At 30.1% G+C, this 14,976-nt stretch overlaps 2 protein-coding genes across 6 annotated transcripts in view; one reads left to right on the forward strand and one right to left on the reverse strand.

Moving 5' to 3' along the window:
- LOC124363280 (longitudinals lacking protein, isoforms H/M/V-like) overlaps positions 1–4,361 on the forward strand; it is a 45,197-nt gene extending 40,836 nt beyond the window's left edge. For both annotated transcript variants that reach the window (XM_046818495.1, XM_046818504.1), the window contains one exon: positions 764–4,361. In XM_046818495.1, coding sequence (XP_046674451.1) covers positions 764–865 — 102 coding nt within the window. In that variant the 3' untranslated portion in view covers positions 866–4,361. The remainder of the gene's footprint in view (positions 1–763) is intronic.
- Positions 4,362–6,276: 1,915 nt separating this feature from the next.
- Positions 6,277–14,976, reverse strand: part of LOC124363289 (putative RNA polymerase II subunit B1 CTD phosphatase RPAP2) — a 43,110-nt gene continuing 34,410 nt past the window's right edge. For 3 of the 4 annotated variants that reach the window (XM_046818515.1, XM_046818530.1, XM_046818522.1), the window contains 3 exons: positions 13,348–14,424; positions 9,355–9,504; positions 6,277–9,225 (listed from right to left, as the gene is read on the reverse strand). In XM_046818515.1, the coding sequence (XP_046674471.1) occupies positions 9,063–9,225; positions 9,355–9,504; positions 13,348–14,424 (1,390 nt within the window). In that variant the 3' untranslated portion in view covers positions 6,277–9,062. The remainder of the gene's footprint in view (positions 9,226–9,354; positions 9,505–13,347; positions 14,425–14,976) is intronic. The other variant, XM_046818538.1, reaches the window with a different exon arrangement.

Below are 14,976 nucleotides of genomic sequence, written 5' to 3' on the forward strand. Positions count from 1 at the left end.
ATGACTCATTAATTCACTCCCATGTTCACTCTTATTTAACGTAAACTGGTGTGCAAAAATCTCCACCCCTGCATAAAAAAATGTCGTGTCAGTCAAAAAGACAGATATATAATTGATGGTGAGTAACTTAACGATGATATCATTCACACAGAAGATTGAGTTAAACTGCAGACACCTGCTCAAGCCACTGTGGAAAACCGACTTAGTCATACATTTCTTACCTTGATGTCTGTGAAAATACATATGATCCATTGTAGTGCCCATGCATAATAAGACTCTTAAATTTAGTGTTGTACATCTAGAAATGTTATAGTTCTAACTTGTAAAATTCATTATTTAGAATAATTTCACATTAAGAAATGAGTCTGATTATGAACTATTAGTTAATGCAATCCTAACAAAATCATGTAGCTTCAAGATTAGTCTGTCGTGGAATTTCCTATTCTTGCCAATATTATCAGGTATATACTGTATGTGTATCTATAGGGAGAACTTGTAGAAGTTGTTATAGAAGAAAGTCTGGGTTGATTAATTATAGCGTACATTATTTTTTTATTTATTACGATTACCACAAAATAATGGCAGATATACTTCAAATTTCTCTTTCCTTTTACTACATCATCCTTTAATAATAATAAATTGAAACAAGGAATTGTCTAGATATTTTAATTTAACGAAATTGGTCAAATAAAATTTCTAAATTAATACATACCCTATTATCATATTTGATCAAAATATTGATTTTGATCTTTGTATTTTACAGGAGTACCATGAAAGGCATGGAACAGGCACTGGTCTGACAGACTCCACGTCACCTTCCGGCACGGTAGTCCCTACTATAATGAAAACAAGCTCAATGGGTTAAATTTTGTTTGTGATTATGCTGTGCTAAGTGTACACACAAACAAAACTATTTTTAATATTGTGTTGTTATTGAATGTAAACAAATAGTTATTTGACTTTTTTTAAATAATCAAGAGCTTAATGGCAGTGCTGCTTTAAAAATAATTTGGATAAGTAGTTTTTTTCGAAAGGTTCATTATAAGATTGAAGAAAAATAGAGTAACATGTTTGAGTCAGCATAAGAACCTAATGGATACAATTTGAGGTTGCATTCTGTTACTTGGCACTCTCTGAAATTGAAGGTACAAATGTTCCAATTTTGACATGAAGACATCTCCTGAAATACTCTGGGTGAGTGACATGTCTCCTTGCTGACAATACTAGAAATATTAAGGGTACCTGTTGATCAAGAAATCTATTTTACAGAATGAACTGAATTAGCTCTAACATAACATCTACTCTCTTGTTCTGTTGCTGTTGAAATTGAGTTCTCTTTTTTCTTGTTGATATTTTCATATCCCTTTCTTCAAAGTTAACCAAATTGAATTTTGATTTATATCACTTCTTCATAATTCTTGAGCCTAAGTGCTCTGCTCTGGCAGTTTTGGTGATGGGTTTAAAAAAATCTGATTTTAAGTTGAAAGGATTTGTTGTTGGTCTAAGATTTCTTATTTAATGACTAATAGCAATGATTTAATCTGATGCTGAGTTAATCTTCCCCGTGAATTAATCTTCTCTTCTTAATATGAATTGTGTATTGGGGTGAGGGAAATCCTCTTAATTTTCTTTTATAGGTCCTTCCGACATCTTTATTTTTATTCAGTTATTTGAGGTCTAAGATTTAATTTCCCATATTTACCAAAGTAAATATTGGAAAATGTTTTTGTTTTCAATAATGATTTATTCATGACAACAAGAGTGTTTCTTCTTTGTTTTAAAACAGAAAGAAGAAGAATCTCATTGATAATGAAAGGAACAATTAGCATGAAAAATCATTCTTGGCACAATAGAGCTAGAATTGTTATATGGGAACCAGATACTATACTTTGAGTATAGGTGAGCATGGGGATAATGGTCATAATGAACTGTTTAGTCACACTTTGGTTATATGGGGCCCAAAAAGTATCTTTGGCAGAGAGTTCTGGGAGGGTTATGAAAAAGAACAGATTGGGAGAGACAGGAGCCCACTTACACATGATGATGATGATGCTAGTCTGTTCAAAAAGAACAACCATTTAATACTGTTAGCTTTAATATTCAAAATATACATAACAAGATGGACCTAAATATCTCAAGTTGTAGCAGCACTTCACCTATTATGTATAATTTGATATACATTTTTATGAATTAAATCACTAAATAATACAGTTCAATCCAATAAAATTTGCAATGATAAAATAATAGTACAAAAACTGCAGTTATTAATTAATTTTAAGCTGTATAAAATTTTACAAAAAAAAATTGACAAAAATATATCTTAAACCCACTCTCTAAAGTTAAACATTAGAGATAGTTATTTAAATATTAATTTTAAACAAGTCACTCTATTAATACCTGGTTTTTTATTGATTCTAAAGAAGTGTATGATTTAAAGCAATTTTACGTGTTCTTTCAAGACATTGTAACTAAAAGAAACATGTCCGTCCATTATGGCTTTTGAAATTTTCTTGCTAATATCTTTATAATTTTTAACTAAGATTTATGTAAACTCGGGAATGTCTCATGAAGTACTGCAGCGTGATCTCTAAATGGCTATTTGTTTACATTAAAATGTTGAAGATTGAGAAGCGAGTGGATAGAACCAAGCTACAATACCAAGAATCTTTCGTGTGACTATGATATATTAAGGATATGGAATCAACAAAAGAATATTGTTACAAGTATGGTGTTTAGTTTATTATATGTTTATTGTAATTGTTAAAAGCGCTTTTATTGTTAATATTTATACTTGGAAGAGTTAAAAGTAATCCTATATATATTTTTAGCAGATGTAATATTTAATCTCGTGTAATCTCTTTATCTTCAAAAGATTCTATTTTCTTACAGAAAATTTGCATATCAGTTAATTGTAAGCAATAGGAAATAAGTTTAGTTATATGAGCTATATATTTTACTAACAATTTTTTTTTATTTACGAGAAAAATTATTGTACAACAAAAATGATATGTTGCCAAGGACAAACAAATGTGAACTCAAACGCCATTGGAAGTTTTATGGAAAAACAGTAAGAGATGTTAAAAGCATTCTGTAATTATTTGATCTAGATTCACGGCTCATTGAACCACTTCTGCTATTCTCCCGTTAGAACCTAATTACTCTAGATGCATTTAAAGTTTAGGTTAATACAAAAAGAAACAAAATAGTGTTGATATGATGAGATTTTACACAAATTAGATGTGATTTTTTTCAGTGTTAAATGTAAAGTCAAAGTGTAAAATTTTATAGTTTTGATATAATTAGAGTTTTACAAGAAATATTATTTCTAATTAAGACTATTTAAGTAAATTTATATTATATTTTGTGCTGTGAGTCTGTTCTTATTAATCTCAGAGAAGCTGCTGTGGATTAACAAATAAATGTATTCCACAGCATAATCTCCTCTTACAAATAAATACATAATTAATAGCCACTTTATAAAAATTGGAAAGCAAATCAATTTCAGCAAAATCTGTCAGGGAATTAACTCAGAATCTCTAAAATGAGAAAGAAATTTGATTGGTTAATTACTGTTAACATTATACTATTTATTGTTTATATTTAGTTTTGACAGTCCAAGATTTACACCAGATTTCATACAAATATGCAGAATTTTCAACTAATAACAAATTTAAAGTGTAATATTTTACATTTTAGTAAATTTTTTTAATGTATTCTTAATTTTTGCTGGTGAATATATTCTTATGTTAAATAAATAAGTGGAAGTTAAGATCAAATTAAAAGATTTCTTTGGTATAAAACAAAACTGACAACATTTAGTCCAAGGTACCAAGGTACCATTGACTTGTACGCCAACAGCAATGTTTATTGTAAGATTTTAAACTATACTCACAGTGGTATGTATGTTAACTAAAATATAGAAAACTGAACAGAATTAACGTACTTAATTAGATATTTATAAAGTATAATTTCGATTACAAAATGCTCACTATAATTTTAAAGTGTAACAATAAAAGATTAAGCATTAAACACAGTCACTGAAACTATTTTTGGTTTAACTAAAAATGTCATAATAATCAATATTCTCATATTGTTTTAAACTGTAACAAACGCCTAGACAGATTTCTCGTGATGTTTGATTTTTATTCATAATAAATTAGTGTTAATGTTATATTTTGAACTAAATTTATAGTATGTAAAGGTTACAAGAAATCATAATAGAAAGAAACAATGTACCTGAAGTATTATGAAAGAGTTTGGGAGATAAAAACAAGTACCTGCTAAAAATGATTATGTGATTAAATCATAAGGTAACTGTTAATAAATCTAATCTGAATAAATGTATTGGTTTTATTTATGTACCTTGATGTTGTTGGATCATGTACTATTTATGTATCCCCACCTTTCTCTAAGAAACACAAAGAAATAATGGTGAACAGTTACTGTGCAATGTGGATTAATAATTTCTACCTCATTAACTTCTCAAATCTAATCAATTGTCTACATAGCTACATTTCAGATCATTGTGAGCATTAAAAACACAGAGATACATGCACACAAGTTGTAGAACTGCATTTGTCTTATGCAAAAAACTATTTAAATTATAAATTTAGAGATAAGTCTCTAAATTTTACCACAATTGTACCCTTTAAAACAATATAATCATATTAATATTTAACTATACTAAACAAATTAAAACACCAACCCTATGGAGGAATTTAAGTGGATATCAAAGTCACACGTTGCTAAAAATTTAAAATAATTATTTGTATTCAAAATTGTATATATTATTTGAAAGTGTAGAAAAACGTGTATATAGTACAAGTTAACCCATTGAGGAAGCAATTAACTTAACCTGTCTAGGACTGAATGTTTGAATTGATTTTGGCAAAAATGCATGCATGTACTAATAATAATGAAGAATGAGTTTGGATACAGATAAATTAGTCAATGTTTCAGGATGTTTTAGACTATTTGGTTGTTCTACAATAGTGTTTATTGCTTTCTCCAAATAATTTATTTAATTTTGTTGTATATATTTACAAATTTGTTTAGTAAAAAAAAGTAAAAACAACTGTCAATATTTTATTACTCTTTATTTTTATTTGTTTCAATACTTTTTTATTCAAAACAGCACAATGTTTTTTACATAGAAAACTAGTTTTTATTGGATCACTTAATTGTAAAGCATAAGAAAACAATCAAAATTCACTTACATCTTTTCACTTTTTTATGATTTTATGAGAAGCTCCTGAATTAGTTGTTTGGGAGATGAGATAAAACTATTGGTTACATTCAATGGTTATTATTAAAATGATAATTAAAATAAACTATTTACATTACATACAATGACCATTCATTTACTTTTTTTTAAGTTCACTTTTGTGTCAGTCTTTGATATCTCAATATCACTGTCCAAGTATCTGTCTACTTCTGAAGTATGTAAATTGTCTTTTCCCATGGTGTAGTGGAAGAACTAATACCTCATTTGACAACTATAAAAAGTTAAACACTAAACATTAAGATACAAAGAATATAAGCAAAACATTGATGTGACGAAAATTGAGCATATGGCAAAATGTAAACAATAACAAAACAAGGTAATTTATTAGTTGTGGTTCCAGTGTGCAAACATAATGAATCGAAAAAATGCACGAGGGCATAAAACTGCGATCTAGCGAGAAAATAAACAAATACGTGATCGATAAGCATCTAGTAAGAGCACAATGAGTGCCACTATAATTCAGTCCCGCTTGGCCGCAAACAAGTGACGCTCGGACAAGTTCCCCAATAGGTTAATACAGTTTTCGCAATAATGAATGTATAAGGTCTATCTAAAAACTCCTGTAAGGGAATATTTATTGCCATGTATGGATGAAATAAAATGAAAAAATAAATAAAGTTATTACTTCCGCATAACTTATTTGTCTCTACTAAGAGGTGACTTATTGCCATGCACTGAAACTTCTAGGTTGTCTCTATCTTGCTTCTCTATCATTGTCTTAACCTAGACTATAAGTAAAATGTTTTCTGAAATTTGATAACAATTAAATAGTTATTGTGTTTGTTCTTAGTTAGCAGAAAGCATATCGCATCCAGGAAGACTGGTCCCAATATGCTGTGGCCACAAATAATCCTTGAAAACAATCTACAAAATCCTGGATTACAGAATCATACCACTAGCAAAATATAAGTTTAGACTTAAGATCTAATTATCTACACTAAAACCATAGTGAACTTCTAAAATGAAATGGACATAGGTAATACACACTTTGGTCAAATAAACATGAATATTTTATTTCTAATATACAAACTTTGATTTTAATAAAATACTGTAAGCAGTATTACATCATCTGTAAATAGATATACAACCATACATACACATTTATATATATTTAAATGATACTCAAAGTATCAATACTTTTCCAGTATTTTTTCCAAGATGAATTCTTTTTATAACTTTCTTAATCTTGCACATGATCGTTTTCATCCAAAGGAAGTAAAAAATGCACTTCAAGATGGCGAACATTAAAATGTTGGAAGAAGAATGGTTATATATAAGTTATGTGTATAACTAAAAACAAAATAAGTGTTTTAGAATCCTCAGGTAATTTATAGTAATGTTTGTTCTTACGTATTTTTTATATCTCGTAAGATTTCCAGTTAGTGGGCATACAAAGATTTATGTAGTATACAACATTGGAGGAATAATAATTGTGAACACAGTAACTACTGTAGTTCTTAACGGATTCAGACTAAACATGGTACAGAGAGTTGTGTGGGTGAGTTATTAGCCGCCTCAACCAATAAAAAACTTTTAACATGGCAGTCATTCGCATTTTCAGCTTGGGTATTTTAAAATATAATTCCAAATTGACACTTCATAAAATTATCAAGCAATTTCAAGCTACATTTATTCTTGTTTATTTTTCTATAACTATTAAGATTTCAAAAGGGTGGCCGTTTAAAGTTATAGAAGTATAAAATTAAATCGTTATAAGTAAATTATGTTTAAAAACATAATTTTGGATTAATTGCAAATAATTCAAGTCCACATTTTTACAAAGAAATTTATATGCTTAAAATATTTTTTATCTTGTAAGGTTTATAAATTATGGAGTTTCTTAATGTTTGAAAGTGTTACAATTCAGGGTTGGTGAAAAGTCCCGAGATGGCTTAATATTTTTTTAACCGTTACAGATGGAGCTATACAAGTTAGTACACTGTTATTGGGCATAAAACAATATTTTACTACAATTTCAATGAGCCGCTACCACTTCATGGGGAAGGCCCACAAGGAGTCTGAAGAAAATCTTAAATAGAAGCATAGGTTAATATGCACATCAAATTAAAGGTATAACTATATACCTACATTTATTATTAGAATACAATGTCGCAAATTCCACTTTAAACGGACAACCGAGCCCATGTATTCTACTAATAAAGACCTTTAATTTGATGTGCATATCAACCTATGCTTCTATTTAAGATTTTCTTCAGACTCTTTGTAGGCCGTCCCCTGAAGTGGTAGCGGCTCATTGAAATTGTAGTAAAATATTGTTTTATGCCCAATAACAGTGTACCAACGTATATAGTTCCATCTGTAACGGTTTAAAAAATATTAAGCCATCACCAACCCTGTATATTAATATGTTAACATTGAGAGTTATTGTCCGATCAGTGTTGTACAAATTAAACATCTAAACTAATAACGCATCGTCAGTTTGTCATTTTAAGATGACGGCCATATGTAAAATCTACCTTTCTTCCAACTGAGCTGGTAGGATATTTTATTGAAAGACAATGTGGTTAGATATGTATACTAACTACAAAGAATTGAAAGTTTCATTAGGTTTCAAAAGAAAACTATAAAATATTTCCATACAAAATACATTGATTTATTTACTAAAATTCATATTTTTCAGTTGTTCACAAAAATTTTATCACATTTATGATCTTGTAAACCTTTGTATATTTGTAATGTATTGAGTTTCATGTAAGTATGAACTTATATGTATGAATTGCAAGAATACAATTCTGATAAAACATTTACATTACATGTAATTGTTTCAGGACAATTAAGAACTTAACACAAGTTTAAATAATTATTAACATTAGCATATGGGTAAGGCTAGGGTTCTCCAATTGAGAGGTAATGGGTTCGATTCCTAGATAGGTCAAACAACATTTGTAATTTGGGTTTGGGCCGTTTTCCATAAAAAAGTTTAATGTGATGATAATACAAAATGCTAATGGCGTAGAAAACATTCTCTTAAAAATATAATATATTCAACTGATGAAATATCTTTTTATGTCTTAAAAACAGCTAAGTTACTCATACTGTCTAATGAACAAAGATTAAATATAAACTCTTGATATTCAATTAAAAATCTCAGTAAATAATTTTTAAAAAACTAAGATTTATTAATGCAATATCAAACTAGTATTGAATTTCTGGTACCAGGAAGTTTTCACAACCATTACCAAAATATGTTGCAGAAAATATTTTTTTGATGAAATAAAGATACTATAAAATGTCTTTTCATATAAACTGCATTTAGACTTAACTATGATATATTTCATGGACATCTGTAAAATGTTTTATGTCAAGATTTTGAGAGCAAATAAATAATCCTGGATATATCATCAGAATGCTCTCTAAGGCAAAAATAAAGAAAAAAACAATCCACTATTGAATTTTTGATTTAGAGAAAAGAATTAAGCTACAAGTGTTTAAATTAACAGGTTAATGTAACAAATATTGCCCAAAACTCTCAAAAAAGGAGAGAGATAATGATTTGTAGGACCAGCTACATTTAAAATTAGATTACAAAGAACAACACAAACTGTGACAAATGTAAAGCATTCTACTTCAGTTTGTGAAAGTAAAATAAACCTTCAATGATTTTTATGTTTGCAATATGTGTTCCTGTGGGATATTGTTAAATTGTAATTGATCCATTTGTTTCCATAATAAATCCTCTACGTTGATTGCTGACGCAAATTCTTGTAAGGATATCATTGTGCCATTTACCTCTCCAAGTACAGATAGATGGCTGAATCTATTTGAGCTTCTGTATCACAGATTCAATGTCAGTTAACCAAACAATAAGTCGATCCAAGTAGCCTGCGTCCAAAGAATAGCTCATTAATAGCAATGTGAGATGTTTACTAGTTGAACTAGACCCCAGAGCTTGTTCTAAAGACTTGTCCTTCAATGATAGCCTGAAACATTTACCACTAAATAAGTTGACTTTTACAATAAAACAATTATACAATAAGCTAAAAGTTTAAGTTAAAAAAGTCCTAATAAAAATGAGTACACTAATGACATTTACAACAAATTATACTTACAATTTAATGATAACAATAGCAATGAGGTTCCACTCTCCAGGCTTCATTGTAATATTATGAGCAGACAGGATGAACGTCCCAATTAGAGTTCGGACTTCGTCACTGAAGTTGAAACCCTTGAGACCAAGACTCTTCTGTAAATCTTGTAAACTGTAAATATAATTTATCTTGAAAGAATCATTTTTATAATTAAAACTTACCAACATAAATGAGCATCACAAATTTTAGTGCTATTGTATCCATGTATGATATACAGAAATTGATGGATAGAATAGTACAGTTTTTAACACTAATGCAGTACTCAATATTCAAAGAGGACACTACTCATTATTCTTCTTTTTAGCTTTTTTGAGGTATTCTATGAAAATTCTATACGAGTTTTTAAAGTATGAGATTTCAAACTACAACACATTTTCTATGTACCAATAATGTCTAATGTAGGCATGTGGTGGGCAATTTTAACACCAATCGAAATAGTTTTAACAAGTCAAAAAGTTTTTATATACAAGGTGATCATCCTTGTAATGTAAAAAGTAATGGGAATTTTAATTTTTTTTAATATAAAAATATATTTATTTATTCGACTATATTAATTTTGTCACCTTCAAAATAGTCCCCATTAGACATTATGCACTTGTGCTAGTGCTTCTTCCAATCCTCGAAACACTTCCCAAACTCAATCTTTGGGATAGTCTTTCCGTGATGCACACTCTTTATGTTATCTATGCTTGTAACAGCCCTTTAGGGTGGTGCAATTTATTTTGGGTTGAGTAAATTTTTAAAAATATAATAGTCACAATTAATTGTTCAAGATACCCTTCCTGAAGACAGAAAAAAAAACAACAAAAATTGTTGGGTCACTCCACAAAAATTATAGACATTTGAAGTACCGTAGTCATTTTGGGTCATTTTATAATCAGGCCCAATGGAAAACGGCTGATGATAGGGATTTCAAATGTTTACAGTAAATATGTTAAATATGATCGGAGGTATTGACATATTTTTTATTTTGAAAAACATGAGTTAACTTTTCCACTATGTTTAAAATTTAACAGAAAAAATACTAATTTAATTTGTATTGGAATTAAAAATATGTTACTCCCTCTGGGAGAATGATATCTAAAAATTGGTGTTTTTAAAGTTGTAAAAAACATATTCATATAGAATCTGTTGACTATTTAAAAGACATTGCACGCCTTCTGATTTTCAGTCTGCTTCCTGCCGCACTGCTCGAGGATGTACAATACAATCGGGAGTACACTCGCTTTTCCCCCACCAACGGCAGTCCCCCTTACCCCTTCAATTAGCTCCTCTCTTCCTTCGCTCTGCACTTGATGTCTCCGTTCTCGGCTCTATCATAACCAAACAAATAGTTTTACAACAAGGCTAATCTCACTGAGTCTTGCTTGTGTTAAGCTAAGCACACTTATTTAATTACATTCTGAATGAAGATATATGAATATAATGTTATACTAATAAGTTTCAAATAACTAAACCATTAAAAAGTCGCTGGATGTGAAAATTACAGTGGATTGAATAAACTTCAGCGCTTGATAACAAGGACACTTTACGCGTACCTGGAATACATGCTTTAAAATTTTGCGTTCTCTTTTCAATAACATAAAAGAATTATGAAAATTATTGTTTTCTCTGATAACATAAAAGAAAAATTAAAACAACACTAACCTAATTGGAATTAGTAAAGTTAAATAGTCTAACCATCAAATCAATACATTATCTATCTATAATATAGGGGCAGGAAAATTAGAAAAAACTATATAAATTGATCAATCGACGGGCTATGCATTTAACGCTGAGTGTAAGATTATCTTATAATTTGGCTCAAGGTAAAACAGTTTGAAGATAAGGGTAAGATTTTTTTTACAAGTTGTTTGCGAAAGATACATTCATATGAGGAATGGAAGTGTGTTTTATTTAAAATAACTAATTTTTTTAAAGAATAAATTTATCAACACATATGTTGAATGCTTAATATATGATCAAACACTCCAATAAAATGAAAAAGTTTTATTTTGTGAGGCCTTTCGTGCTCAAAGAACACATCGTCAGAGCTTTGAGTACGAAAGGCCTCACAAAATAAAACTTTTTCATTTTATTGGAGTGTTTGATCATATATTAAGCATTTAGAATTTCCAATAAGAAGACGCTGGTAAAATGTAACACATATGTTGTTTTTTTTTTTAATTATAAAAAATATAATATCCTTGAGTCATAAATCATTAAAAAGAGTCACTTCCTGAAGGTATAATAGTTGATTGCATTAGTTACACAACGAATACAATCAGAGGTTTAACTCACATACATACTTCAAAAATGTTTATTTTCAGCCATTTTTAATTGAGCCTGAACACAATAGCATAAATATTCTAATTTAAAGGTCTATAAATTCTGTAAAGTGATAGAAAAAAGTTTTTACTAAATCACTCCTCTAAGAGAGTTATTCAATGAAAAGTTAACCTGAGGTAGATGGCCTCGAGGTCTGTCTTATTAATTTTTGTCTGCCTGTCTGTCCGAATGCTCAAAAACAAAACAAACTTGACTTATAGACATGAAATTTTGCATAAACTTCATTTTTATACAAGGAACATCGAGTTCAATGGTGGTGCATGTCCAATCATAGACTGCACGTTTGACTGAGCGTCATTGAAGCCTATCACTGACACAATTTCTTTTTTGTCTACTGAGGGGATGGTTTATTTTCTGTATTGCTGTCTGCAAGACATATCAAGAATGAAATGAGATATAGATTTGAAATTTTGTCTGCAACCACGGCAAAGCATACTATGTGACACGTGGTGTGGCGTACTCCTGCCTTGTTTGTACTTTTTCATCCTTTACATTTCATCTTTTAATTCTCCCCACATGTATTACGGGAAATCCCGTGGGTTAAGATTAGCACACAGGGTATGGTGGGAAATGTATTCAAAGTTTATAGTCGTCCATCACAAATTGTATTTCGTAAAGTGGTGATAAAATGTGTTAAAGAGAAAACAATCGTGCTGTATTCATTGTTACAACCTTCTATTATCTATACTAAACTTGTTGTAACAACCAAATGACATTTAGCACTGTACATTTGTGCGTTTTACTGCTTTTTCCATGTGGGGATGATAGTATAATTCTTGAGATCTGCGTCCAAGCTCTGTTCCTACGTTGAATTGAGTTATATGTTACATCTTAACATTGTTTACAGCTGTTGGATAACTTTGTTGGAATATCAATTTTATTTATTTAAAATTACGATTTTTTACGATTTCAATGAACTGCCAAATTCCATGTTTTGTTTTCTCATAAATATTTCTTTGTAGAAAACATGTCATTAAAAATTCAGATTTTATTTTACCACTTCCTATAGTATCTTCAGGAATCTTAATTCAACTAGAAATTTAAATTTTTAAGTTAATAGCAAATTAACATAAAAGTTTGTAAGCTAATTGGATGCTAAGGAGAAATAAGGGCATTTATATCCAGAGCTCTAAAAATTAATATCATTCCATTATTGTGCAGTAGTTAGATCGAAATATAAATATCATAGCTTATAAAATTGTTCTTCCACAATAGAAGCTCACAGACATTTTTTATTGTAACTTAATGCTGTTGACTTGTTTGTTAGATCTGTTGATCTGTCTGCTCATTTGGCAGTCATATGTTCACTTAACAATTAGCAACATACCAACAATCAAAAGGAAATAGTTTGAGTAAATTATAGTACTTGTATATTGTACAGAAAATCCACAAGGAATAGTAATTAAATGATTTTCTAAAACATAAATCTTTCATACTTTACCTTTTTTTTAGTGAGAAAGCCATTGTTCGTAAGTCTTAAATTTAATTGAATTATAATTACATATTATATAACTTGGTTTATGAGAAATATATAGTACATACAGATCACAATTTGAATAAAAAATAAAAACTATTAAGTTGGAATTTCTAAATACCACAAATTTAACTACCTACAAATAAACTTACACTCTTCGAAGTTTATCAATGACAATTCGTCTGCGCAGAGCTTTTTGTGCATGGAGGTCCACAAGTGGTAGTACTGGTTCTTCATTTAAAACTTGTTCATTTTCACTGTTGCTGGGTTCTCCAAACTGGACTTGTTTGTCACCTCTGTAAAACATTCTAACCTTCAAATCCATGTTTTTTGCTTCTTCTTTTAAAGTTTCATAATCAGGCAGAGGCTTTTTAGATTCTTCCCTAAATGATGCATCGACTTTAGTATCTTCCAACTCCAAAATGTTCAATTTCTTACAAATGGCTAAATATCTTTCATAGAAGTGGCTGTCACCTGTAGGACATGTTATATTGTAATAATCTTTAATATAGTCTTTTTTCTCAGCTAATATTTCCTTAATCTTATTTTCTCCTAATAGCATACAAAGCGAGTCAAACGAAAGCCACTCTTTCAAGATCTGTTCAACTTTTAAAACAACACTTTGTACAGGGGATAAACAAATATCAATCTCTTTATTTTCAGTTTTTTTCTTGTGCAAAATTTTACGTGGTTTTGATATTAATTTTTGTGAATTTACCTTACTATTATCTAATGCCACACAGTTTGAAGTTTTTAATTCATTTAAATTTAGTGTATTGATTTGGGTTCTGTCTTCATTACATATATTTGATAACAATGAATTAACTTTTACTGGACTCTCAGGGTTTTCAGTGATTTCTTTTGGAGATACATGAATAAACATTTTTTTGTCTTCTGTACTAGTTGAAATGCCTACGCTTGAACTACTACTTGTCTCATTCCCGTTTGAAGGTTCGCCAAAAGAATTTTGATGTTTTGGACTAGTATTTTCAAAGGTAAAAGATTGACTATTGTCAGGTAAAGGATCACACTTTGAATCTCTTGACTCTTCCGCTGAGTCATCATCATATTCGTTAGCTAAGGAGGGGTATATCTTAGTCTCTAGATTATCAATATTTGTTTCTAACATAGCCCCAGATACAGTTCTAGACAGACCAGCTGATAAAGAGTCGTCAGGTTCCGGTTTAATACAAGAATGACCTAAATCCACTTCGTCTCCAACAATGCCCCTGAAACATATTTGAAATTTATAATTTTTTCTTGGCAGCAATATAAGAATTTTACATAATATAAGCAGAGATATGTTACATAGTTGAGATTAGTATGAATATGAGGTCTGTCCAAAAAGTATCCGACCGCCGACCAGTAGGCAGCCGCTGCGAAACCGACCGGCTCAAACAGGTTATTGGAGGGGAGGGGCAAGCCTACTCCTTCCCATATTAGGCATTGAATACGATCCAGTCACTCAGTGAGTCACAGCTCTCTGTTCCGTACATTACTGCCGTGTGTGTGCATCGCATTTCAATATGACTGAACGTGTTAAGCAGCGCATTTGTATTAAATTTTGCCAAAAACTTGGCCATTCAGCAACAGAGACGAGTACTAAGATTCGGAAAGTTAATTGTGACGTGTCTATGGGCAATACACAAATAAAAGAGTGGTTTAGGCGGTTTAAAAATGGCCGCATATCAGAGGAGAGTAATGACCGATCTGGCAGGCCAGAAACGCTGTGAATGTGTTCGTGCAGCAAAAAGCGTCGATTGACTGTCCGAGAGCTGGAA

The sequence above is a fragment of the Homalodisca vitripennis genome, chromosome 1 (assembly GCF_021130785.1).
Source record: "Homalodisca vitripennis isolate AUS2020 chromosome 1, UT_GWSS_2.1, whole genome shotgun sequence".
Taxonomy (NCBI): domain Eukaryota; kingdom Metazoa; phylum Arthropoda; class Insecta; order Hemiptera; family Cicadellidae; genus Homalodisca; species Homalodisca vitripennis.